Here is a 27,258-nt window from a genome sequence, read left to right as displayed (position 1 = left end):
TCAGAGGGTGTGACTGAACAAAATCACCTTTCCAAAATATCCTTTGCTTTTAACATGGACATGTTACACTTCATTCAGATGCCTTTAAATTGAAGTAGAATTTTATTCTACTGAGAAAATCCTATGATCTAATAAAATTACATGAAGACATAAAGATACATGACAGTAATTTTTTTATTTAAATATTTCTATTATTTTTTATCTTTGTCATTAATACCAGTACTTAGCATTCTCTATTAGTCTGATATGCTTTTGTTATCTATATTATTTGGATTTGACTGATAACTAAGCTGATTTAAATTCAGTCTTTTTTTTTTCCTAATACATTTATTTTTCTTCGTATGGCAATGTAATTACCTATAAGAAATATAAGCAGTTCCCTCAGTGTCTTGAGTTCACTGTTACATTGACAGAGAGTATAAACAGACTATTATCTAAATTGTTACAATTCTAATTTGTAGTCTTATTTTTCAGGCTCACTATGTTGAAATGTTGCTTCCTGATCCCCAGGAACATTGCTATACTGAATTAATTGTATAACAACAATGGAGATTAAATATTTAAAATATCTGTGTGCATATATAAATAGGATATATTTGTACACATATTATTTATATGCATATTATAATATATATAACATTCTATATTACATTTATGTGTGTGTATATGTATGTGTGTATATATATAAATGTAGTATATACGTGTGTGTGTACTTTGATTTTTGTCTTCTGTTGGAGGAAAAACAAGACTGCAGAATGTATTTAAAGAAATAATGAAGTCATTTTTGTTTATGTTTTTCCCTCCTTAGGAAGTTGAAAATGATTGCAGAGATCCCCCTGATTACTGGACAATACATGGATTATGGTAAGAATTTTAATCAACTAACATTTAGCTTTATAAATAAGTTTAGTATGGCCACATTGAAACTCTATTCCCAATATTTATGTTTGTTACTTTTCATTAGGGTGAATATATTCAGTTGATAAGTTGATTGGCCTTAGTCCGCCTATCTCATCATTGATTCTGTTGCTTTTGGTCTAGGTTAGATTTGTTGAAGTAAATAAAGATCTGTGAAATGTGAGTTTGGACATCTAGTTCTGTCCAGTAACCATTGAGTAAATCAGTTACGCATCCCTGACAAGTTATTTAGGCTCTGAATCTCAAAACAGTGTGTCTGAGTACAAACCCTTACATGAAGCATGATACCCTTCTTTAATGTTAATGACAAGTGATAGTGTCAGGGCATACTTTCCAAGACAGGCTGTTCTATTTTGGGATAGTTCTTATTATTAGGAAGTTGTGTATATTGAACAGAAGTCTGTCTCTGTGTAGATTAAATCCATTGCTTTTTTTTCCTTGAAAACATTCTGCTGAGCCCCCTGCCCTCTGTAATGGGGCAGGATAAATTCTTTTACTTTTTTTATAAGACATCCCTTTGGGGGCCATCTCCATTCGTCCTGATCTTTTATCTTGCCACTGGACCCAGATGGCTCTGGAGGAGAGAGGTGACTTAGATTTTTTTTTTAAATTTTTTTACATTTAATTTTTGAAATTAATTAATTTTTAGTTTTCAGCATTCACTTTTATAAGATTTTGAGTTCTAAATTTTTCCCCCTCCCCAAGAGAGCATGCAATCTGATGTAGGCTATATGTTTTATTATACTAATTATATTATATTGTAGTATGTTAAACATATTTCCACATTAGTCATGTTGTGAAAGAAGAATCAGAACAAAAGATAAAGAAAAAAAGAGAAATAGTATGCTTCAATCTGCATTCAGGTTCTGTAGTTCTTCCTCTGGATGTGAATAGTGTTTTCCTTCATGAGTCTTTTGGAATTGTCTTAGATCATTGCATTGGTGAGAAGAGTTAAGTCTGTTAGAATGTTGCTGTTACTGTATACAATGTTCTCCTGATTGTGCTCGCTTCACTCTGCATCAGTTCGTGTAAGTCTTTCCAGGTTTTTCCGAAATTATCTTGCTTGTCATTTCTTATAGCACAATAATGATCCCATTTCAATCATAATGCTACAGCTTGTTTAGCCACTCTCAAATTTATGGGCATCCCCTTCAATGTCCAATTCTTAGCTATCACAAAAAGCTAATGTAAATATTTTTATACATTTCTGGTCCTTTTCCCTTTTTTATGATGTCTTTGGAATACAGACCTAGTAGTGGTATTGTTGGATCAAAGGGTATGCACGGTTTCATAGCCTTTTGGGCAGTTCCAAATTGCTTTCAAAGCTGGTGACTTTGCACAACTCTGCCTTATTTAAATCCACTTCACTTTCAAGTCAAGGCATCACCTTCCTTGGTGTCATTGATCCTCTTCAAGAATGAAGGACAAATAACAACAAGAAAATGTCCCTTTTAAAAAATTGAAGACAAAGATAATAAACCCTCAAAGTCAGTTTTTCTTCTGGCTAAAAAACCCTCTATTTCAAGTGATTATTATATGGCAAAGATTTTAATTCCTCACTTTCTCTGGACATGTTCTAGCCTGTAATATTTTTTTCCTAAGATCTAGCTTTCAGAACTGATAACACTCCAGCTTTAGTCAGACCAGGGAAATGCACAATTAAATTTTCATTTCCTTCCATCTTGACACTGTACTTGATGAATGTAGCCTAACGTTTCTATGGGCAGCTAGGTGGCCCAGTGGATGGAACTCTGGGCCAAAAGTCAGGAAGACTCGTTTATGAGTTCCTATTTGGCCTCAGACACTTACTAGCTCTGTGACCCTGGGCAAATCACTTAACTCTGTTTACTTCCATTTCTTCATTTGTAAATAAGCTGGAGAAAGAAATGTCAAATTAATTCACATTTGGTCATAGGCACTTACTAGCTTTGTGACCCTGCCAAGCTAATTTTTCATACTGATTGGTATTTTCTTTGATTTATTCCTTTTCCCAACTTAAATTCCTGATCTGGGACTTTGTATTATGAATGGGCTTCACCCCTCTGGCTGAGTTACTGAGTAGGGAGGCTTGTTCTTTATTGTCTTGTCTTAGGTCCTCTGGCTTCCTGTGCTTAAGTCCATCTCTGACGGTTAGCCAGAACCTCCTACCCTATGGATCTTTGAAGCTCAGAGCCTTGTATCTTTAGGGTCTTCACTGGCATCTCAGTGTACAGCTTTAGGGACCCTGGGGTCCTTAGACACTTGGGCTATCTTAGGGTGCTGTTCTGGTTTCTGCTACTCCCCAGGGCTTCCCTAATACCCATCCTGGGGCTTTCTGACCTCCTTTAGTCTCTCAAGGGGACCCTCCACTTTTGCTGCCTCTTGACACACAGTCTTGTAGGCTGCATGTGTCTCTGGCCTGTTGCTGGTCACATTGGGAGGCACATGTCTTTGCTGCCAGTTCCTTTTCTGTTGCCTTCCTGCCACCCCTCCTGGTCCTCTGGCTGACTCTTTATGTGGTTTTAGGGTAGAAGATATCACTTCACCATTGATTCTTTTGGATTTCTTGATCATTATTCAATCTGGTACAAATTTCAAGTTTTGACTGCATAGGGGTGTGATATGGGGAGTCTATATGATCTGCCTCCGTTCAGATGGCCATCTCTGGGAAGTATCCCAACACTTGTTGGTTTTCTATCCATCTCCTTTCTATCCACACAGCTATTCTCTTTCAGACCCTCATTTGCTCTTTTCAACTAAAGGCAGCTAAGTGGAGAAGTCTATTGAATCCTAGAGCCAGGAAGAACGGAAATTCTAGCCTCAGACACTTACTAGATAAGTGACTCTGGGCAAGTCACTTAATCTCTGTTTGCCTCAGTTTCCTTGACTGTAACATGAGGATAATAACAGTATCTACTTCACAGAGTTGTGGTGAGGATCAGATGACATGATATATAATATTTATAAAGTACTTAGCATAGTTCCTGACACATAGTAGGTGCTATATAAACTCTTATTCCCATCCCCCTTCCCATCTCTTTCCTGAACTATTACAGTAGCTTTGTGATTGGTGTCTGGATTCTAATTTCCTTTCCAATCCATTCTCTACACAATTCCCAAAATGATTTTCCTAAAGCATAGTTCTGACCAAGACTCCCTCTTGCATCCAGGACAAATGACAAGTTCATGTGCTAGACTTCTGTTTTTTTTTAATATACAATTTATTTTTCAGTTTTCAACATTTACTTCCACAAGAATTTGAATTACAAATTTTCTCCCCAACCCCCACCCCAGGACAGCGTGCACCCCATCCACTCTTACCCCTAGTCTGTCCTCCCTTCTATCACCCCCCCACCCTTCTCCCATTCTTCTCCCCTATATTTTCCTGTAGGGCAAAGTAGATTTCTATACCCCATTGCCTGTACATCTTATTTCCCAGTTGCATGTAAAACCAATTTTTAACATTCGTTTTTAAAGCTTTGAGTTCCACATTCTCTCCCTTCCTCCCTCCTCACCCACACTCATTGAGAAAGCAAGCAGTTCAATATAGGTCATACATGTGTAGCCATGCAAAACACTTCCATAACAGTCACGTTGTGAAACTATCTAGCCACATTTCCCTCTGTCCTATCTGCAAGTTCTTTCAGGGATTAGAATTCATTCGTGTCAGTAGGCTTGAACCCATTTGAAGTATCTACTACTCACCTACCTTAGAATAAAGTTCTGCCTAAACCATGTTTGTGTTCTGCTTGTTTTAATCTGAAGGTTAGTTTCCTTTTCAGAGAATGTGATGGCAAAATAGTTTGAGTAATTATGCTTTTCTTCCATAATTAATTATTATATCATGAGCACCTAACTTAATGAGTCTATCCCTCCCTTGTGCTTCTTATTCTAAACACCACTAAAGACAAAGTTCACATTTTCTTAGAATCTTAGATTTTGAATTGGAAGGAACCTTGGAGTTATTCAGCCATTCCCTAATTGTTGAACATTTGGGCATTTTTCATTAATAAATAATGCTGCCGTCCTTAAATGTGAAAAAAAAAATATTTTTCTCTTTTATACTATCCCTAAAGGATATTAATCTTTAACATTTTTTCTAAGATTTCTGTAAGGTTTAATCCCTTTCTGACATGATTTTTTAAGTTATTTGCCACTCTTTTTCTTTCTTAGATATCTGTGCTCTCATTTTTGGCATGCATGTGCATGTGAGTGTGTGTGCTTTAATTTGTGTTTGTTGGATTCTCTTTATTTTTTAAAATTTAAAATTTTTATTTTTTTTCCCTATTACATGTAAAAAATTTTGACCTTTCTTTGGCAGTGGAAATAGGGGAGGGAAATTAGGTGACTTGTCCAGGGTCACATAGCTAGTAAATGTTTAAAGCTGGATTTGAACTCAGGTCCTCCTGATTCCAGGGCCAGTGCTCTATCCACTATGCCATTTAACTGTCCTTCTGACTTTTGTTACAATTTTGAGTTCCAAATTCTCTTCCATCTTTCCTCCCCTCTTCTCTCATTGAGAAGGCAAGCAGTTTGATATAGATTATAACATGGGCATTCATGAAAATCACATTTCCGTATTAATCATGTGAAAGAAAACTAACAAAAAACAAGAAACATAAAGTAAAAAAATAGTATGCGTCAATCTGCATTTGGATTTCATTTCTTTCTCTGAAACTGGTTAGTATTTTTCATTACAGGTCCTTTAGAATTGTCTTAGATATGTATATTGCCAGTAATAGCTAAGTCATTCACAGTGAATCACTGTACGATATTTCTCTTACTGTGTACAATGTTCTCCTGGTTCTGCTCACTTCATTTTGTATCATTCCATAGAAGTCTTTCCAGGTTTTTCTGGAAGCATCTCATACTCAAAATTTCTTAAATGACAATAGTATTACATCAAAATCATATGCCACAATTTGTTCGTTCTCCAATTTTATGGGTGGATTCTTTTTAGATTTGTCCATCTTTTCTTGCTCAGTAGTACCAGTTATAATTTTGTTAGTGGGATTTCATTCTTGAGAGCCTTCTGTCTATCTTGAACCGTATTCCTCTTGGTAATACTGATAGCCTACATTATGAAACACCTTGTGGTTGTGAAGTGCTTTACATCTATGGTCTCACATGATCTTTATAGAAATCCTCTGAAGAAGGAAATGTTAGTATTATAACCCTCATTTTACAGAATAGGAAACAGAAGTTACTAGAGGTCAAGTTTGTTAAGTTGAGGAAGTGGCAATGGAAACCAAAACTTCAGGTTCTAGTTCAGTTCATTTTCTATTGTATTATCTCCCTTTGACTGCTCAGGTCTTGAGTTTATGGCTATTTTCTTTTCCAGATTTGTTGAAATTTGTTTTTCTATATTCTAGGGTACATATCTTACTAGCCTCACCTTCCTCTGTTTATCATAAACAATAACATGACAATCAGTTTTTCTCAAGTTAACCCTTTCACTTCCCCTTCATTAACTAGTTCCTTCATTTCATTCATATTTTTTTCTAGAGGAGCAGATCCCTTTTTTATTTCCTTTGCCTTCTGAGAAGTGAAAATGTAAGCATGCCAAGTGAAAAATTTATCAGATACTGTTTTTGTTGGAATGAAATTCCACCAGATGTCCAAGTTGTTATCTTCAATCTCTACTGTATTTGGACTCTTAGTTTTATAATCTGCATCAGAGACATCACTCATTTCCCCCATCTGGCAGGGTGATTTCTAGTATACTCCTACAGATATTTCGCTTGTTTCTCCAGCCTATTATCCTCCTCTACATGTTCTTCCCCTTGTTTCTTTTTTTAGGATCAATGGATTTTACACAGGGCTATATCTTCTTGACTTTTCTGTGTTCTCCTATCATTCTTTTAATATAAGATTTCTTTTCAATAAAAGCTACCATTGTCCTGTTAGAGCTCTGAGTTCTGTCCCTATGATGTGATAATAGGATTTCCCTCCTTGCTTTAAAGTGCCAAGTTCATATCATTTATTACTCATACTGTCACACATTGCTATCTGTGCAGCTCAGTCATATAACTGAAAGGGATTCTAGAGAGAAGATAATGGAATCAAGAGCTGGGTGGTGTTTTGTGTCATGAATACTATTTTGTATCGTGGCTGATTGAGGAAGTCAAGGATCAAGGAAGTCTCAGAATAATGTTTTTAAGTGCAGAAAATAATATATCTGGTTTAACAAAGGAAACTAAAGGACATATATATTATTTTATTGTCATAAATTATTTCAAATTAATTTATTATATTATTATTATTATATAAAGATACTGTTTTCTTCTGTCTAAGTTCATGGAACCCTGAAACAATTCATGAACTCCAAGGGTCCACATACTCCAGGTTAGGAAGCCCTGATGGAATTTTAATAAGGCAGTTTATTATAAGGAAAACTTGTGAGACTCAGGAAAACAGAATTCTGCTCCTGACTGGATTTGTGACTTTAGACAAGTCATTTAACCAATTTAGGCTTCAGTTTCCCCATCTATTAAATGAGGAGGTTAGTTTTCCATAACTTTGAATTTTCTTCTTTTTAATTGTTCTTTTGAGTTCATTTTACTTAAAGTTTTTTTAAAGACTTCTTTTTTAAACAATATTTTATTTTCCCCAGTTACATGTAGACAATTCTTAACATGATTAAAATATTAACTGCCAAATTTTCTCCTTCCCTTCCTCCCCTCTCCTTGAAATAGTCAGCAATCTGATATAGTTTATACATGTGCAATCATGGAAAACATTTTCATATTAGTCATATTATGAAAGAAGACAGATCCAGAGGGGGGAAAGCATGAAAAAAAAATAAAAAATCATATGCTTTGATGTGTATTAAAATTCCATCAGTTCTTTCTTGGAGGTAGATAGCATTTTTCATCGTGGATCCTTTGGAATTGTTGTGGACCACTGTATTGTCGACAATAGCTAAATCATTTACAATTGATAATCGTTCAATATTTTTGTTAGTCTGTACAAGGTTCTACTTGCTTTTCTCCCTTCGCTTTGCATCAGTTCATGTAAATCTTTACAAGTTTTCTTGAAATCACCTTGCTCATCATTTCTTATAACACAATAGTATTCCATTAGAATAATATACCACAACTTGTTCAGCAATTTCCCAATTGATGGGCATCCCCGCAATTTCTAATTCTTTAACACCACAGAATGAGCTGCAATAAATATTTTTGTACAGGTAGGTCCTTTTACTTTTTTCCCTCTTTGGGATATAGACCGAGTAGAGGTATTGCTGGATTAAAGACTTTGCACAGCATAACTTCTAATTTTCCAAATGCTGTACTCTATGATTATAACTGTGCTAATAATTATAACTTTAATTATAAAACTTCAATAAAACATGCATCTTATTAGAATTCTACTACTTGGGCAAAAATAGCACCTAGACTGGTGAATGAGCAAGTGATAAAGGGTCTCTTTTTTTGTTGTTCAATTGCTTTCAGTCTTGTTTGACTCATCAGGACCCCATTTGGGGTTTTCTTGGCAAAAATATTGAAGCGTTTTTGCCGTTTTCTTCTCTAGTTCATTTTATAGATTAGGAAACTGAGGCAAACAGGGTTAAGTAACTTGCTCAGGTTACACAGCTAGTAAGTATATGAGGCCAGATTTGAACTCAGGAAGATGAATCTTCCTAACTTCAGCACTCTGTCTACTCTGCCACTTACCTGCCCCCAAAGGGTCCCAAAGAAATATTAGTAATAATAAACATAATAATAGTTAAGGAGGCAACATGGCTTAATGAATAGAGAACTGGTCCTAGATTCAGGAGCACCTGGGTTCTAATGTGCCTCTGATACATACTAACTGGCTGACTCTGGACAAGTTACTTAACTTTTCTGGACTCCACTTAACTCAGAACATTAAGTTAATTGCAGAGCAGATGCTGATCAGCGTTGGTTTTATGTAGGAATTTATTTACCAGATGATTTTTACACCAATGAAAGCATAAATTTAATTAAGAATAATTATAACTGCCACATCCTGTATTTATATAGCACTTGAAGGTTGGCAAAGCATTTTATGTTGTGAGAATCCTGCAATGTTAAGCCTCTTGTTGACAGCAAAGGGGAACTGTAATTTTTTTCCTTGTCACCAAAACAATTTTTGACCAAGCGGACATTTTCCAGCCTATGTAGGACTTCTTGAAATGTTGTAGGCCCTGAAAAAATGTCAGCACTAAGTTTACTAAAACTAAGTAAATAAGTAGAGAAGGAATAGGAATGGGTGTAATCAGGAACTGTCATAGAACCGGAAGATTTGAGAGGGTTGAATATTGGAGGAAAAGGATTCTTTGTATAACCAGGCAGTGAATGATCACATTGGGATTAGCTGGCTCACTTCACTAGAAGAACCTTTTTTGTTAATTCACTTGCAGTACAAGACTCAGCGTTTTAATAAAACTTTTACAATTTTAAAAAGAAACTCCAATGATGATTGTGTTAGCGGTTCTCTTGCTAATTGAATTTGAGTGTTTGGTGTTAGATTGTTTCTCTGTGCAGCATTAATAATTCCAAATTGATGCTATTTGACTGTTATTCATTGGAAACCTTAATGCAAAGAGCACCCTTTACGTGAGGCTACCTAATGAAAGAAGAGTTGATTGTAAATTTTCTAATTTAATTTAGAAAGAAAGGGTAAACTATTAGCTGTAGGTCCTGAGGAAAACATCTCAAGATTCATTTCTATTTTTTTTTTTATTTTTTTATTTCCAGGCCTGACAAAGCTGGAGAGTGTAACCGATCATGGCACTTTAATTTAGATGAGATCAAGGTATTGCTTTTTAATTTCTTTAATGAAAGTCAGTGCTAAATTGTGGTCTGACTGGAACAATCTTATTGTCTGACAGTGTTATTGGAATTCAGTTTTCTGACTGAGTTTTAGCTATCATGATATAGTCGTCAGGATTAAACCCTAAAGATTTTATGGAATACTTTTATTGATTAATTCTCAAGTAAATATGGAGGGGAGGGGTGGGGAAAGCCTTCCTCACTGCTAGCTATTTGACCTATAGAAATCACTTAACCTTTCTGGGACTCAGTTTCACCATCTGTCAAATGAGAGTAGTGGTCTAATGCCCTTTTAGCTTTATCTATGCTATTATAACACTACCAAGATAATAACTCCTTTCCTGAGTTTCTTTATCATTTAAATATATTCATTTTAAGTGCATTAAATTTGACTGATATGTGTCTTGATTGCTTCTTGTTAATGTATTTTATTTCTGTAAGTAGTTTGTATATGCCTTCAAGTGAGGAGGAGTAGTTTCTATTTCTTTTCTATCCTCTTCTTAACACACCCATACTCATCCTTCATTCCAGTGCCATCAGCACTCAGGGAGAGTGTCTCTGCGGAACTGGCCCTAATGCAGTAGTTCTTAATTGCTTTATTTCCAAAGCTCCTTCAGTGGGGGGAAGCCCCATAAATCATCTTATCAAAATTATTCCCATTTGCCACCTAAAGAGAAATAACATTCATGGGAAGAATGTCCCTGCTTTTGATGATAAATGAGAAATATCAGAAGTAAATTAGTAGTAAATTTCATACAAAAATAATTATGAGGGGAAAGGGGACCTTTTGTTGGTATGGCAGGAATGCAAGATGAAAGTCATGGTCTCCGGTGTGCATCCTTGAAACTTATTGAAGAATCAAGGTAAGGTGTTAGCTATTTGGGGAGGCAGGATGAAAAAGAAGGTCCTGTGTTTATCTCCATCCTCAGAGAGATTCAGTGGGAACTGTGGACTATATTGGGTTAGGGTGCACATAGCATACAACCCAGGATGGAAAGCTGTGAAAGGACTCCACCTGTCCTAGGATGGGGGTCCTTTCTGGGAGAGGGGTAAGCAAATGAGATCTAGACAACTGCTCTTCTGCGTATCAGCAAGTTGTGGTGTAGACCTGATAGACAAGCTGAAAATGTACCTATGAATCTCTCTAATCTTAGCCAATGGGAACTGTGGACTATATTGGGGGAGGTTACACATAGCATATACCCTGGGGTTGGCTTAGCTGGTTAATCTCATGCTGAAATAGTAAATGCTTTTAAGTTTGGGGGTTGTTTTCTCTCTACATGACACCTTTGACAGCTTTCTCTCAGTTGAACTGTTGGCATTTAGACAGAACTTTAGAGCAGTATATCTTTTTAAAAAATATTTAATTTTCAACATTCACTTCTGTAAGATTTCGAATTTTAAAATTTCTCCCTCTCCTTTTCCTCTCTCCTTCTCAAGACAGTGTGCACTCTTGTGTAGGCTATACATGTACATATTAAATATTTATTTCCACAATCATATTGCAAAGAAGATTTAGAACCAAAGGGGGAAAAAGAGAAAATAGTGTATAAAATGTTTTGACCTGCGTTCAGACAATGTGGATAGCATTTTCCATCATGAGTCTTTTTAGGATTGTTTTAGTTCGTTGCATTGCCAAGAATGACTAAGTCTATCAAAATCAGTCATTGCAGACTGTGGCTATTACTGTGTACAGTGTTCTCCTGGTTCTGCTCACTTCACTCAGCATTAGTTCATATAAGTCTTTGCAGGTTTTTCTGAAGTCTGCCTGCTCATCATTTCTTACAGCACAATAGTATTCCATTACATTCATGTACCGTAATTTGTTTAGCTGCTTCCCAATTGGTGGGCATCCCCTCAGCTTCCTATTCTTTGCCACCACGGAAAAGAGCTGCTATAAATATTTTTTTACATGTGGGTCTTTTACTCATTTTTATTATCTCTTTAGAAGTGGTATTGCTGGATCAAAGGGTATTACAGGGTAATTAGCCCTTTGGGTATAGTTCCAAATTGTAGAGCAGTATATCTTAAAATTTACTCCAATCAATCAGTAAATTCACAAGCACTTATAGGTGCTGGGGATACAACGATGGTCTCTGCCCTGAAGAAGTTTATATTCTGGAATAATAAAGTAGAAAGAGTCCTGGCTAACCAGTCAGAAGAACTGGGTTCAGATTTCTCCTCTGGCATTTATTACTTGCGTGATCTTGGGAAAGTCACTCCAGCTCTCCACACCTCAGTTTCCTCTTCTGTAAAAAAAGGACTTTGAACTGGATGGCTTCTGATATCCTTTCCATCTCACAATTTATGCTCCTATGGTCCTGTGCTAAGTGGATTGTGTGTTGTAGAAAAAATGGTGGACTTTGAGTCATGTGTAGCCAGACTTTGTTGTCCATTATTACTGTGAAGTTTGGGGTGTAGAAAAGGACAGCTTTTCCATCCTTACATACCAGCCCAAACCTTAGTTCTTTACTCCTGTTTCCTTGGTATGAAATCTGAAAGCCGCTATCTTGAACTTTTGTTTTTCATTTGATGCCCAGAGTTTGATCATCATTTATTCTTGCAGCTGTGGTTACTGGTTGTGGCTATTAATGGAACAAATTGGGAAGTATCATTTTGAAAGCTAGCTTTTAGTTATTACTTCAATTTAGCATTCAGAGAACTCTTTCTAGATTCTAGGTGGGAGGAATAAATCACAAAACCTTTTGTATACCTTAATGGAAGTAGTTTAGCTATATTAAGGTACTCATTTACCAAATTTCCCTCCTTGATTTTGTGTCACTAAAATGTAACATGGATTTCTCTTTCCTTTAATTGAACAGGATCTTTTGCCTGACATGAGGCATTTCTGGCCTGATATAATCCATCCATCTCCTAATCGCAGCCAGTTCTGGTGAGTTCAAGTACTTCAGGAACTCGTCTCTTAGAAAACAAGTTAGGACTAATGTCCTGACAAATGAGGTGTTAAATAAAATTTTTGTGAAAACCACAGATAGAAGATTCTGTCTACTTACAAAGTTGAGAACTTTGAAAAACACATGGTATAAAAATGATTCTGTCATGTAACTTTTTTGAGTGACTTTCTCCCTTGAAAACAAAGTAGAGAGAAATGGAATTTCCTTTTTATAAAATCTTTTTGCTTGACTTTCTGATATTGGTTATGAAAATGGGTATAATGTGTTTTATGTGTGTGCATATGGTCTGGACCTGTGATTGTATCTGTGTAGGGAACATTCCTCCTCCCACTGCATATTGCCACCTCATCTTAATCAATCAATTAGCAATTTATTAAGTGTCTTCTTTGTGCTAAGAATACAAAGACAAAGATGTGACAGTCCCCTGCCCTCATGCTTCGTGTAGGAGACAAATTGTAAACAGGGAAGTGTATCCAAAATATAGACACTATAAAGAGGAGGCAATTTTGGTGGCTAGATGTTAGAATTAATAATATTTAATAATTAAGTAATAAATAATATGAGGAAGGGCCTCAGATAGGAGGTAGTTTTTAAGCTGAGCAACAGATTTGAATGTGACAATTAAAATAATTGTAAGAGACATCGTTTCTGGGTTATTTAATCATTGTATTAATAAGGCCAGCACATTATTAATAAAAGGATGGTCATTTGGCCATCTCTCTTAGACCAACGACAATCATGGCAGTGGGTTCAGAACTTATATGTTCTTTTGGAAGAGGAGTGGCAATCAGTTCTGATTGGCTAACATAATAGGAAGTGAGCTTTATTAAAATGAGGGGCTGAGAGTGACAGTCACCATTCAGAGATAGAATATTGAGGAGAAACTATCTCTATACTCACACCACCCCCAGCCTTGGGCTATCTAGACAAAAGGATCTTTCTCCACCAAACCTTGATTGAATGGAATACTTGAGACTAGAGATCCTTATAGGGTTGTGTTGGGTCAGATTGAGAAGTTGAACTCCACCCTCAGAGACTGAGGTCTTGAAAATAGAAAAGAAAGGGAGAACTACCAATTTCTCCAAATCATTAGTTAATAATAATCATTTTTCTCACGAGAAGGGAGACAGTCTGTGGGCAAAGGCCCAGAGATGGGACCAAAATGTTGTCTATGAGGATGTCCAATTGGTCTTGACTTAAGAGTACAGTACATCAAGGGAATTATGTAAAATAGGGTTGAAAAGATAGGTTGGAAATAAGCAGTGAAGATTTTTTAAAGACAGAGGAGTTTATATTTGAACCTATGCGAATTATGGAAGTTCTGAAGTTTAACATGGAGTAAATTGGTTTCTATGCTTTTAAGATTATTTCTTTGGTAGCTAGATGAAGGATTGATTGGGAAGGAGAAAGACTTGGAGATGGGAAAGCCAATTAGAAGGTCCTTATCACCTGTCACCTTGTCTATGGCCATAATAATTAAGAGGTGATAGATCACAGTCAGGTGGTAGTCAGGGGGAGAGAAAGATGACTGCAAGGGGTGTTGTGGAGGTTGAATTGAAAATATCTGAAAACTAATTTTTACATAAGGGATAACTGACAATGACATAGTTACCTGAGGTTCTCAGTGATTAAGGGACTCACCCCAGTCTATGGGTGTTAGTAGTGGGACTTGAAACTGGGTTTTCCTGACCCTGGGGGCAACCTAGCTTCTATCCATTGTGCCATGCTGTCTCTCACTACTGGATATTAGTGTCAATGTAAAGTTAATTACATTATTTTTATTTCTTTCACTTTAAATTTTAGCTTGTAAAGTCATGGTGTTACAGTGTAAAATATTTGAATGCCAACAAAAATTTGTCTTCCTGTTAGAGAGGAAAAAACTGAAAGAGGATGTTGCTTTCTTGAACTTCTCTTGGGAGAAAGGTAAAATGGGTTCATGAAAAATAAATGCTCTCCTTTTTGAAGAACTGAAAAAAGGTGGCTGAACTTAATATCTAAAATGAAAAAATATTTAGCTTGTTTCAAGTAAATGCCTTAATGTTTAGAAAAAGTTGAGTTTTGCTGAAAATGAGAAAGGCTCTATGGTCTTTCTAGAAAGAAACTATAACTATGTTATAGTTAAATGAATGTTTTGTTTTGGAGTCAGAGATGCCTGGGTTTGAAACTAGGCTCTTCCACGGGCTACTTGTGTTACTTTGGACAAATTATGTCACTTCTCTGAATCTCAGTTTTCTCATATGCAAAATGAAGGTGGTTGAACTAGTTTGCCTCTAAGTTCCTTTCCATTTCTACATCTTTGCCTGATGCATTTAATATCTGTTAATTTCAAGATAACTTTAAAAGTAATTACTCTAATAAAATCATGCCAAATCTTTAATATCCATTAGAAGTTAAATTCCCTTTGTTAAATTAGATTGGCTAAAGGTAAGGTGCCTCTTTATTTCCCCATTCTAAGTTCTGTTTTTCATAATGCAGATAACAATGAAACCAGGTTTCTTTCTCTTTTTTTTCCTTTTGCCAAGTCTCTGACTTTTCTCTGACAAGTTTAACCCAAAAGTATTTCTTTGGAGAGTTCTCAGGAAAAGTTTTGTGTTGAAAAGAAGTGGTGTGGAAGTCACTTTTACTTCATTGGGGTTCTAGGATTCAGGTGGAAAATTTTCCCCAAGTATATACGTTCCACTGAAATGGCTTAACAAAGAGAGGCCCATGACTGTACCTTGAAATTTTCCTTTATATAGGGGGAATTTTGAAAAGAAATTCAGGTTTAATAGCAGTTTAGAAATAACTAATCGGTATAGATAGAATACAGCTAGGCTAGTTCTTTTGTTTAGCACAGCATCTGGTCTTAGAATATGGAATGACTAGAGATGAGAAGTATTATGCGTTAACATGGAATGGCACCAAGGAAAAGCATTTCATATTATATTTCATACACATTAAAGAACAAAGAAACTATGGTAACCAGTTTACTGTTAAAAATAGGAATACTGTATTGACTATACTGTTCCATTCAGAGACCAAGGAGATTAACTCATGTTAAATTAACCGTTAGCCAATCCGTAAACATATATGGAATGCCTACTGTGTTTCGAACACCCTGGTAGGCCCAGTTTTGTTTAGTGAAAAATACGTAATGATTCAGAGTAACAATTTCTAACAAGGTCAAAATGACTTTTAATCTTCTAGGATTCAGTAGTAAGTTATAGTTTTCTTCTATTTTTATTTTTTTCTTGTGTTGACTGAAAAGTAAATCTGAAAATTAGTAATTCTGTCTCCCAAAGTCTTACTATTTGGATTTCTTAGTGTTACTGGCAAGGGGCGTAATTTTGTGAAAGTTACCTTGCAAAAATTTTATTCTGTGAAATATTTTCCTACTTAACTTCCTGCTTAATTTCATTTGGCTTTATTGAGAAAGAAAGCTATCTTTTGTTCAAATTTTGTCTTTATCTTTAAGTTTCTTTAGAAATATGTTAAAGAGTGGCAGTTTTTCAGCACAGGGATGGCTAATCAGGAAATTTAACATTTCTGTTTGGAAAGATTTTTTTTTTTCATTTTCCACCTCAAGTGACAGTGTTTGTAAAATAAAAATAAGATTATGTAGAATGTAATAATACAGTAACATTCGGAAGAGGCAGAATGATTGGGCCCAAAGATAGTCTTTAATGGCTCAATTTCAGCTTGGCATTAGGTCTCTAGTGGAGTGTCTCAGTGGTCTGTGCTTGGGCCTGTACAGTTTAACCTTCTTAACAGTGACTTAGATAAAGGCATTGGTGACATGCTTATCAGTTTTTTGTATAGCACTTTTTTATGAAGATGTGGTAATAAACCTGGATAATAGAGGACAGATCCAAAAAAGACCTTGACAGGCTAGAGCTTTGAGCTAATAGTAATAGCTAATACTAATAGTAAGCATTTATTAGACTCTTTCTGTGGGCCAGGCTCTGAGCTAAGAGGGTACAAAAAAGGGAAAAGACTGTAGTGTAGTTCCTGCCTTCAAGGAACTCAGGGTATAATGAGGGAGAGAGCAAACAAGCAAATATGTACAAATAAGCTATCTACACGATAAATAGAGATAATTAAAAGGAGGAAAGCACTAAGAGTTGACAAATTGGAAATCTAGTGGAAGATGGGATTTTAATTGTGGGAAGTCTGGAGGCAGAGATAAGGGAGAGCTTTAACCCATAATATAATGAAATTCAATCAGAATAATTCTAATTGCACTTGGGTTCCAAGAGTCAACCTCACAAGTAACGTGAGAATGTGCATTGAGATATGTTTGGGAGTTTGGGTGACTTACAAGTTCCATAAGAATCAGCAGTTTGATCAAAAAAGGTACTGTTGGTTGCATTAAGAGAGACATAGCTTCTAAGAATAAGGAAGTGACTAAGGAATCCCTTCTCTGTTCTGTCCTGGCATCAGTTTCATAAGAACATTATTAAACTGGACAGTTTCCAAAGGAGATTAATCCAAAATGAGGAAGGGCCTTCAGTCAGTGTCATAAGAGAATTGTTTGAAGGAACTGACATTGTTTAGATGAGAAGAGCTAAGTGGAACATGGTAGCTGTGTTTGAGGTATTTGAAGGGCTGTCATAAGGAAAAGGGATTAATGATTATTGTTTGGCCCCAAGGGCAAAGCTACAAGCAGTGGATAGAAGTTGCAAAGAGACCAATGTAGGATTGATGTCAGAAAAACCTTCCTAATAATTAGAACTATACAAGACTGCCTTGGCTTCTGCTTCCCTGGAGGTCTTCAAGCAGAGGTTGGATGATTATGTGTTGGATATTTTATAGTAGGAATTATTTTTTATTATGGAATCAACTAGATGGTTATTGAAGGCCCTTCTAACTCTTAAAATTCTGTGATTTTGTAATTCATTGAGTTACCTTTTACCCATTGGAGGCAATTGTGACTTGTGGGCTGTGACCCTGGTGTGAATAGTCAGGTAGCTCAAGAGAAAAACAAATCTTCAAAGTTAGTAAATACAGGGTATCCCAAAAGCCTTAGAGCAGTTTTAAGCTATTTAAACTTACGTCTTTAAACTATTTAAATACCCTTAAAACTACAATAAGACTTTGGGGTCCCATGTATTTGTGCCTGCTACTGGTTTGGGTTTACAATTTGAACTCTCTTTTCAGCCTGACTAGATATTGCTGCCCTTATACCCTCTTAGTCGGCTGTCCTGCCCATCTGACTCACTTGCTGTTCTCCATAGACAACATTCCATCTTCCATTTCTGTGCATTTGCCCAGCTTGCTCCCCATGCTTGGAATGCTCTCCCTGTTTACCTAACCTTTTGCAATATCCCTAGCTTCCCAAGTTCTATCCCCTTTACGAATCTTTTCATAATTTTCTCAGTTGTTAGTGTATCCAGACAGCTAGGTGGCACAGTGGATAGAGTACCAGACTTGGAGTCTGGAAGACTCATTTTTATAAATTCAAATCTGGCCTCAGACACCTACTAGCTGTGTGACCCTGGGTAAGTCGCTTAATCCTGTTTGACTCAGTTTCCTCATCTGGAGAAGGAAATGGTCACCCCTCCAGTATCTTTGGCAAGAAAATCTCCAGATGAGGTCACAAAGAGTTAGATACAACTGAAAAACAACAGGTAGCGTGTCCATCTTCTCCATACTTGCCCCTTTCTTCCCCACAGTGCCCAACACCATATACACACATCTATTTATATATCTGGAAATAAGTTGTGTCTCACTAGTGTAACATAAAGTCCACAAGGACAGAGACTTTGGTATTTGTATCTCTAGTGCCTAGCACCCAGCCTTGGCATCCGGCAGGTCCTTAATAAATGCTTATTGGTTGATTGATTGCCAAGCTGGAACAATGGCTTCCTTCATTGTGTCTCCAAGATTACTGGTAAGGGGAGGGGACATCACTATAGAAACAGATGAATGAAAAAGTATTTATTAACTATAAGATCTGAGGATATAATGAAAAATGAACCAGTCTCTTTTTCAGAACCTTCTGTTCTAATAAGGGGACACAACTATTATAGGGGAGTGATGTCTAGGAAGGGATGTTCTGCTTTGAAAAGTTACAGGAATGGCAAGTGGAGTCACCAAGAACTATACTAACATGTTCTTCTCAGCAGCAATGACACTGGATTATGGTTTCAGGACTGGAAAACAGGGAACATTATCTACAGGAGCAGTCAAGGCTAGAGTCAAGTGTAGGTAGAAAGAGAGGGGATCATGGGAGATGTTCAGCAGACCTGGGTTTGATCCTGGGCTCTGCCAGGTGCTACCCTTGTGACTTGGGCTAAGTCACCTCGCCTTTTCCTCTTTTCCTGCTCCTGCTTTCCACCTTTGAAACCATAATCAAATAAATATTGGAATAAATATTGCCATTGCTGCTAGAAAGATTGTTAATGTACTCCCCGGTGACTCCACTCACTATTTCTATGACTTTTTACCTATTATTATGCCCATTTTACAGATTAAGAAACTGAGGTTTAAGTGACTGGCCTTTGGCCACACTGTTATGAGGTGTTAGAAGTTGGATTCAAACATGTCCTTGATGACCAATGACTGTGGATCTTTGTGGAAAGATTTGTTTACAATCCATGTGAAAAAGGGATAAATTGGATGCTAAGGTCTTTTCTATCGCCAGCATCTTTTGATTCCTCAAGCTGCTATGGAAACTGTTTTATCTTATGCAGTCTAGTCATGCACCTTTTCTTTTACCTGTCCTTCAAAGTGACATTTTCTCTTTAAGGCTGAAGAAATTTTAAAAACCAGGCACAACCATAACAAGTTGGTTGGCTTTGGATTAGTTCCAACCCTGAGTTCATTTTTATTTTAGCCTTTTATTGTGGTTACTTCATGATGTGATGTTGAATACACCTGAAGTAACACTATCTGGTGAGTGTTCTGTTTATTTCAAATGAGAATTTGTGCTAAGACTTGAAGCTTGCTCAGAGCCAGATCCATTTTGATGGTTGAGCTGATTATGTAAAACTGGTTGTGTTTCTACAGGCATTATTGGATCTAGCCCAAGTCACAAGAGTAGCACCTGGCAGAGCCCAGGTTCAAACCCATTTGTAGAGATGGTGCAGTCTCTCCCTATGGAATGGCATCTTGTGGAGACCAGGGACTGTTTCATCTTTCTTGCTATAGTCTTTGAAATCTTCTCTTTTGTCAATTTCTTAAGTCACAGTTTTATTCCATTATATTCATATACCAAAATTAGTATAGTCATGTCTCAATTGATTGGCACCTACTTGGTTTCTAGTTTGTTTGCTTTTTTTCTTTTAATCCCCCACCCTTTCAGGCTCAGGAAGTTTGTTTTGATTATGAGACTACCTCTTCTTCTGTATTATTCTCCCTTTTAATTTCTTCTTTCTTCCTTTTCTGTGGCCACTCTGTGGTATATAACTTGGGATATTGCTATATGGATGTTCATGTGTATGTATAGATATACACATGTAGACATGTATTTACATGTGTATGTGTGATATATGTACACACATATTCTCTACTTCCTCTAACCTTTTAAAAACTATTTTATTTTTAATTTATGAAATAAAACCAGCATTTTCATAACATGGTAGAATAAAAAAAATGATCACCTATGAAACTGCACATTTATTATACACAAATTGCTATTCCTTTTAAATATATAATAAAAATTATCATGTACATTTTTTTCCTTCCCCCTCTATAAGAATATGAGTCATTTTCCTGTGCTTTTTAAAGCTCTTTTGCTGGAATATGTCAAAATCTTGTGAACTTAACACTAACTCATATAAAACAAGTGATTGCAGCAAGAGGAGGAAAAGTTTTTTAAAATGTCAAATGTTGCCAGATGAATTGTATGTCAATAAATTGAATTATTTTATGTTGTCCCAAGGAATTCCTACATCCACTATATAGACGGTCTAAAGAAAGTTTAGAAAAAGAAGACCATGGCAGATTTGGGAAAGTGCTTACATTTAGGGAATGGGAGAGGGAGAATCCTATGGGCAAGAAGAGAAGCAGGGGGGCGCAGCAGAGGGAGAAAGAAGAGACAGTCAACAGTGCCAAAGGCTACTGACAGCTCTAGAAGCACAAGAAGTAAGAAAGGATCATTGTATTTGTAATGAGGTCATTGGTGACCATGAAGAAAGTGGTTTCAGAAGAGCATTGGGGACGAAAGTCATTTTGCAAGAGGTGGAGAAGCGAGTGGGTGGTATAGTGGTAGCAGAATCCCCCTTATTATTGTATGTAGCCATGTAATTTTCGGTTAACTGATTTCCTTATTCATCTGCATTCATATATCCTTCTTGGGCATGAATATCTAGAGTCAGCTAGGTGGTACAGTAGATAAAGCCCTGGACTCGAATTCAGGAAGATGTGAGATCAAATTCAGAGTCAGACACTTAGTAGCTGTGTGACTCTAGACCTAACCTCTGTCAGCCTCAGTTTCCTTATCTGTAAAATTAGCTCTTCCCTCATTTTTGTGAGGATCAAATGAGGTAGTATTTGTAAAAATGAAACAAAAAGAAACCCCTCAGTGTATAGTGCCTGGTAAATAGGTGATTAATAAATATTTGTTAATTTTAACTTAATTCTTGGGTGACCTGATAAACTTTTCTCTCCCTTCCTTATAGAACTAGATAAACTTAATACCCTATTCCTTATGTGACCTATCACAGCTAATGATTCATTTTTATTTTTTCTTACTTTAAATTATTTTGTTTTCAGTTGTCTACAATCACTTCCATATATCTTAGATTTTTTTTCCTTTCCCTCCCAGTCCTTCCCCCCTCCCTCCCCACTCCCTCCCTGAGCCGGTGTGCAATCTTATATAGGTTCTACATGTACATTCTTATTAAATACATTTTCAACTTAGACATGTTGCATAGAAGAATTAAAATGAATGGGAGAAACCATAAAACAAAACAAAACATGTAACACAAGAGAAAATAGTCTGCTTCCTTCTGTGATCCAATTCCATAGTTCTTTCTCTGGATGTGGAAGGCGTTTTGCCTCAAGAGTCCACTGGGAATTTTTTAGGTCTTTGCATTACTGTAGAGGACTAAATCTGCCAGAAAAATTCCTTGCACACAAAACTCATGATTTAAATTGTTGAACTAAGTTTTCTTCAAGAAAAAATTTACTGTGAGTTTGAAGACAGTTTAGGGGATAGGTAGGTGGATTTTCTCTCTCTTCTTTTGAATTACCATTATTGTGTTTCTGAGCAGTAAGCTATCTATGACGAGGAGAGGCTGAGACTAAATAATTCTAAGGCATTTTTCTTAGGAATTAGTTATCTATTCATTCCTAGTTGCTGAAAAATGACTGTCTATCCTTACCGTCTCTGTAAAATACTCTGACTGTAAAATACTAGCTATCTGCTTGAGAACACACGACTCACATCTCCTAGTGAATGTGTGGGTGTTTGAACAATGGCATTTTCGTATTTCTCACCCTCAGTCTGTTGCAAGTTGAGCAGGCTGTAATCGTAGAAATGAATTGAAACTGAATAGCAATGAAAGGAGGGAAAGCAATGGAAGGTGCATTCCATGGGGGCTATTGAATGTTATCCCAAGTAACTTAGGCCTGTGTTCATACATGTTGTGAGTATTCTCATCTCTCTTGCTTTGCTGGAGAAATAACCTGTCTCAAAGCACAGTAGGATGAAATGGGTTTATTTTGTGGAAACAAATATAAGTGTTTTCATCATGTATCTGTTCCAATTTTCTTTTCACATAGAGACTTTTGATACTCTACATTTTTCTTTGTTTCTTCTAGGAAGCATGAGTGGGAGAAACATGGAACATGTGCAGCCCAGCTGGATGTTCTAAATTCTCAAAGAAAATACTTTGGTAAATGTCTGGAATTTTATAAGACTCTTGACCTCAACAGGTATGTTCTGTCTTCACTTTCTATTTGTTGTTGCTTTAATAACTATGATATCTCCTGCTGAGTCCCAGCTGTTTATAGTTGCATGGTTCCCTTGGTGATTGATATCCTCTGTGGATCCAAAACAAGATGGCATTTCATTCCTGTTGTGTATGACTCTCTCTAGTTGTATGTCCTGTTGGGTTTCATTTGGAACCCCTCTACATTGAGTGATGCAAAGAAATTAAGCCATAGAAAGAAGGGTTTGAGTCTCCTCCCCTTCCCCTCTCTCCCATTCAGCAATATTTCCAACCAAAGAATTTCTTTGGACATTCATCTTTTGGTCTGTCTATTGTGCATTTCTGGGAATTTTGGTTTGAAGCTTTATCATTGTTTTATGGCTATGAAATGAGTGAAGCAAAATAGATACTGTTTATGGGTTTTTGATACCTAAACAAAAACTTCTGAGACAAACAAATTTCACAGTAATGACTTACAAGAAAAAGAAGGATCAATCAATTTTTGACTTCTACATTAAAAAAAAAAAATCATAATGCTGAGGTACATTTTGTCCTTGGGGAAATAGTGAATAGAGTACATTGTTTTCCTGTAGAGGGTTAAAGAAGCATTTCCCACGTAAAATCCCAGCAGTACAGCATCTCACCTTGTTCATGTGCTACAAGCTTAGTAAGGCTCAAGTCATTTTCCATCTTTTCTTCTCAAAAGCTTCCAAGCTACATTTATTTAGTTAGTCGTTTGAAGGACATATGTTTCAAAGAGGATCATGAATAAAGTAGAAGACCCACAGTGCTTCATCTTGATCCATCCATCTAACCTGCAATGCCACTTCCCGGTACTGCGTTTGCCTCCTGTAAAAACTGGCACTGCCATATTTGAAACTCTACTTTGTATAATAAGAATAAAAAGTAATTTATGCAAAGTGGATTTAGCTTCCCCGAATAAAGACCCAGTCAATACAAACGGCCCTCATCCAATGAAATGATTGCATTCTAAAAGTCTGGCATTTGGAACTCCATTTCCCATTTTCAGTTATTTTCCATTATTTTCATTTTCCAATGTTATCAGTAGTACTTAGGGTCTCAGTCCAGAAAACCTTCCAAATATAGCTGAATTCTAGTATTTACATACTGTAAAACCTACACATCATTTATAACCTTGTTTCTCTGGAAGATGTTTCACATTCCAACTTGAAATGCTAATTAATGTCTGCTTTACACCCTCACCTTCCTTTCTTGCATCCCCAAGAGCAAGAAAGGATTCTGCTTGCCCAGCTTATCTCTTTTTTCTCTCCACCCTCCCTTCTTTCAGGAGAAGGAAGATATTCCACCTGCATGTCTGTGTCTGGATATTCCTATTTGGGGAGCTGTGGCAATAAATAAAGTACTATATTTTATCATAAATTCTATCAAAATACTGCATCTTATTCCCACCTGAATTATATAGTTACTTTGGTATATAATATATTTATTTGAAAAACATCTCTATACTATTCTTTTGATATTTAGTTAAATGATGCTAACTTGCCTGTCAGTTCAATCAGTATTTGTTGAGTAGCTACTGTGGGAAGTATTAGCACCAAGGTGTTACATTACTAGATTTGAATTCAGGTAGACCTGGGTTCAGATGTGGCCTCAGACTTTTGCTAGCTGGTTGTGTGACCCTGGGCAAGTCACTTAAATTTTGTATGACTCAATTTCCCCAACTGTAAAGTGGGGACAGTAATGGCACCTACCTTCCAAGGTTGTTGAAAGGATCAAGTAAAATGATATTTGTAAAGTTATTAGCACAGTGTCTGGCACATAGTAGGAGCCCAGTAAATGAGTGTTTCTTTCCTCTCTTCCATTCTCTTTCTTCCCTCCCTCCTTCCCTTCTTTCCTTCCTTCGAGGTAAAGTAGAAAGAGCTCTGGATTTAAAGTCAGAATGTTGAGGTTGACATCCCAGCTTTGCGATTTATTGTTTATGTAATCTTGGGCAAATTACTTAACCAGAGAGTCCTCAATTTCTTCATTTGTTAAATGAGAGGGGTTGGAGTAAGTGACCAGTGCCTTATTCTGTTATCCTGTATTAGGTACTATGGGAGAGTAAAAATTAAATAGAGAGCAGTTTCCTGCTCTTAGTAACCTTGTAAAATAATTGGGGTTCCATGATATCAGCCTCATAAGTAACCATTTATATAGTATGAGTGGTAGCTTTTGTTTGGGGTGGAATGTGAATTATAATTTTATTTATTTTTATTCTGTAATGTACTTTTTGGAGGGTAGGGAAAATCTAAAAACATCCTTGTGGGTTAAAGAGTTTTTTAAAAGCTTATTTCCTAGGTTGTCTTTTATGGAACCTCTCATCTACTGTAAAAGGCACCCTGCCCCTTTTATATTCTAGCAAGTATAGTCACCTCTATCCTTATGAATCCCAGCTGTTCCATGGCTTTTGATTAAGTTTAAATGGAATATCCGTCTGTATGAAATTGGATGAAATATTCATTTATGGATGCTTTTATCTGGCAAGGGATTGGAACACATGCTTAGGGATCTGATGTAAGTTTATTCATCATTTAAACAGATTTGAATCACATAAGTTAAATATGGTTGATTAGCAAAAGATTACTTCGTATTATTCTCATTCGTCAGGGAATTGCTGTGACTAAGACAAGCTGTTTGAATTACAAATAGCCTAACAATGTCTGGTAAACCACAGTCTTCTCTCAAATATTTTTAAAATCATTTCACTATGATAAAAGCATTTATAATGAAAGGAGCTAAGAACCCTGCATGCTAGTCTGGCCTAGAAATGAGGCCAAAACAGAAACATCAGGGGCTAAGAAGCCACTTGCATGTGCTGTATTCCCTGCAAAACTGGCAGTTGAGGACCAGTGTGGTCAGCTAAACCAAGGTTGAGGAGAGATTATTGATTTTTACTTGATTTCATTGGAATCAAGAGGATAGACAATCTTCTCCATTTTTTACATGTCCTCCTGCATCCAAAACTGAAGTAAAGACAGGCAGAGAACAGAACAGGGGGTCTGAGGGAGCCTCACCTTACCTGAGAGGAGACTGTATCCAGTGCTGACAGAAAGAATGGTGCCTTCTCCCATTGTCCTAGCTTTAATACAACACTATTAGAGTAGTCAAGTAGAACTGTGTTTCTAGCCCTGAGGGAAGTGACCCTGTTAGGTAATTACATTTTTGACGGAAAGTACAGGAGATATAAAAAAACCCCCCAAAACCTGGCTATAACCTTTATATTTCAGAGTCTCATTCATTGTATACATGCTAGTGGTCAGAGAAGCCCACACTCTGTGTCCATTAGATAATAGCACTGTAGATTTGGATCTGGAATGGATATGAATCAAATGACAATCTAGGTCAATTGCCTCATGTCACAGATGAAGACACCAAAGAAAAGGGAGGTGCAGTGACTGTCTCTTGATTACACAACTAATGAATATCAAAGGCATGATTTGACCCCAATTCCTAGTGCAGATCTCTAACCATTTTTATATCACTCAAATGTAGCTTCTTCATTTTACAGATGGGGAAAGAAAATAAGGGCCCAGAGAAGGGAAGGGATTTGTCAGAGGTAACACAGCTAAGTAAGTTGCAGGGCCAAGATTCAAAACCAGGTCTTTAGACTCTAGATTAAGTATTCTTTCCACTGCCATACTGTTCTATTTGTCTGAGTGACTGGCTACCAGAAATGATTGAGATACTGTAGAAAATAAAGCTGTCTGAGTATGAAAGAGATCAGCATATCTACCTTATAATCTCAGCTACTAAGGAGGTTGAGACTGGTAGAATGCTTGAGGTTAGGAATTCTGAGCTGTAGTGGAAGGAGAGGGAGTATAGAAGGAGGAAGGAAGGAAAGGAAAAAAGAAGGAAGACAGGAAGGGAGGGAGGGATGAAAGAATATAGGTATTAATATTTGCCTTTTGGTGAATAACTGCATATAACTACAAATACAAAATTCTTGTGTAGTCTTCATTCATTTGATAGACTTTCTTTTTAATCATTCAAGGTTAAATGACTTGACCAGGGTCACATAGCTAATAAGTATCTGAGACCAGATTTGAATTCAGGTCCTCCTCACTCCAGGGTTGGTGCTCTGTTGCTGCACTACCTAGCTGACTCAATGTTTGTTAAACTTTATTGATTGTGGAGGGGATATCACAAAGTGTAACACACAGGCCTCTTTCCTTGAGTATCTTTTACTCTAAGGAAATCAGACATACATACAGAGTGAACTAAGTGGGCAAAGCAGCACAGAGAGTCCGTGTCAATTGAGTGGCATAAAGTCCGTGTCAATTGAGTGGCATAGAGAGTTAAGAATTAATGGGGGTGGAAGGTTGCAGAGGGATCCCTCTGGGTTGGAGTAGTCAGGAGAAGACTTCATAGAAAATGTGCAAATTACTTTCTTTGGGATAATGAATCTGAGAATCAGTGAAATAGTCCATGGTTGACTACCTCCATAGTTCAGGGAAGAAATTAATTATATGGTGTTTTAAAAAGATTTCTTAGAACAGGTTAAAACCTGCTGCTTTGGAAAATATTTCAAGACTGAAGGTATTTTAACCATTGACCAATGAGGTTGTCTTAAATAAATCATAAATTGTAAATAATTTCTTCTGCACTTTTATAGGTCTTGTTTCATAAAGTGTTTTAAAAGAAAAAAATAATCCCATTCTCATCTGGGTGGTGCAGTGTGTAGAGCTCCAGGCCTGGTTCAAATCTGTCCTCAGATACTAGCTCACTAACCCTGGGCAAGTCACTGAACCCTGTTTGCCTCAGTTTCTTCATCTA

At 36.6% G+C, this 27,258-nt stretch overlaps 1 protein-coding gene across 3 annotated transcripts in view; it reads left to right on the top strand.

Annotated features, from left to right (window-relative positions):
• RNASET2 (ribonuclease T2) overlaps positions 1–27,258 on the top strand; it is a 45,759-nt gene that overhangs the window by 9,431 nt on the left and 9,070 nt on the right. For all 3 annotated transcript variants that reach the window (XM_072643862.1, XM_072643861.1, XM_072643863.1), the window contains 4 exons: positions 809–864; positions 9,621–9,678; positions 12,518–12,588; positions 22,355–22,468. In XM_072643862.1, the coding sequence (XP_072499963.1) occupies positions 809–864; positions 9,621–9,678; positions 12,518–12,588; positions 22,355–22,468 (299 nt within the window). The remainder of the gene's footprint in view (positions 1–808; positions 865–9,620; positions 9,679–12,517; positions 12,589–22,354; positions 22,469–27,258) is intronic.

This window comes from Notamacropus eugenii, chromosome 2 (genome assembly GCF_028372415.1).
Source record: "Notamacropus eugenii isolate mMacEug1 chromosome 2, mMacEug1.pri_v2, whole genome shotgun sequence".
NCBI lineage: Eukaryota > Metazoa > Chordata > Mammalia > Diprotodontia > Macropodidae > Notamacropus > Notamacropus eugenii.
This window is presented reverse-complemented; position numbering and strand designations above follow the sequence as displayed.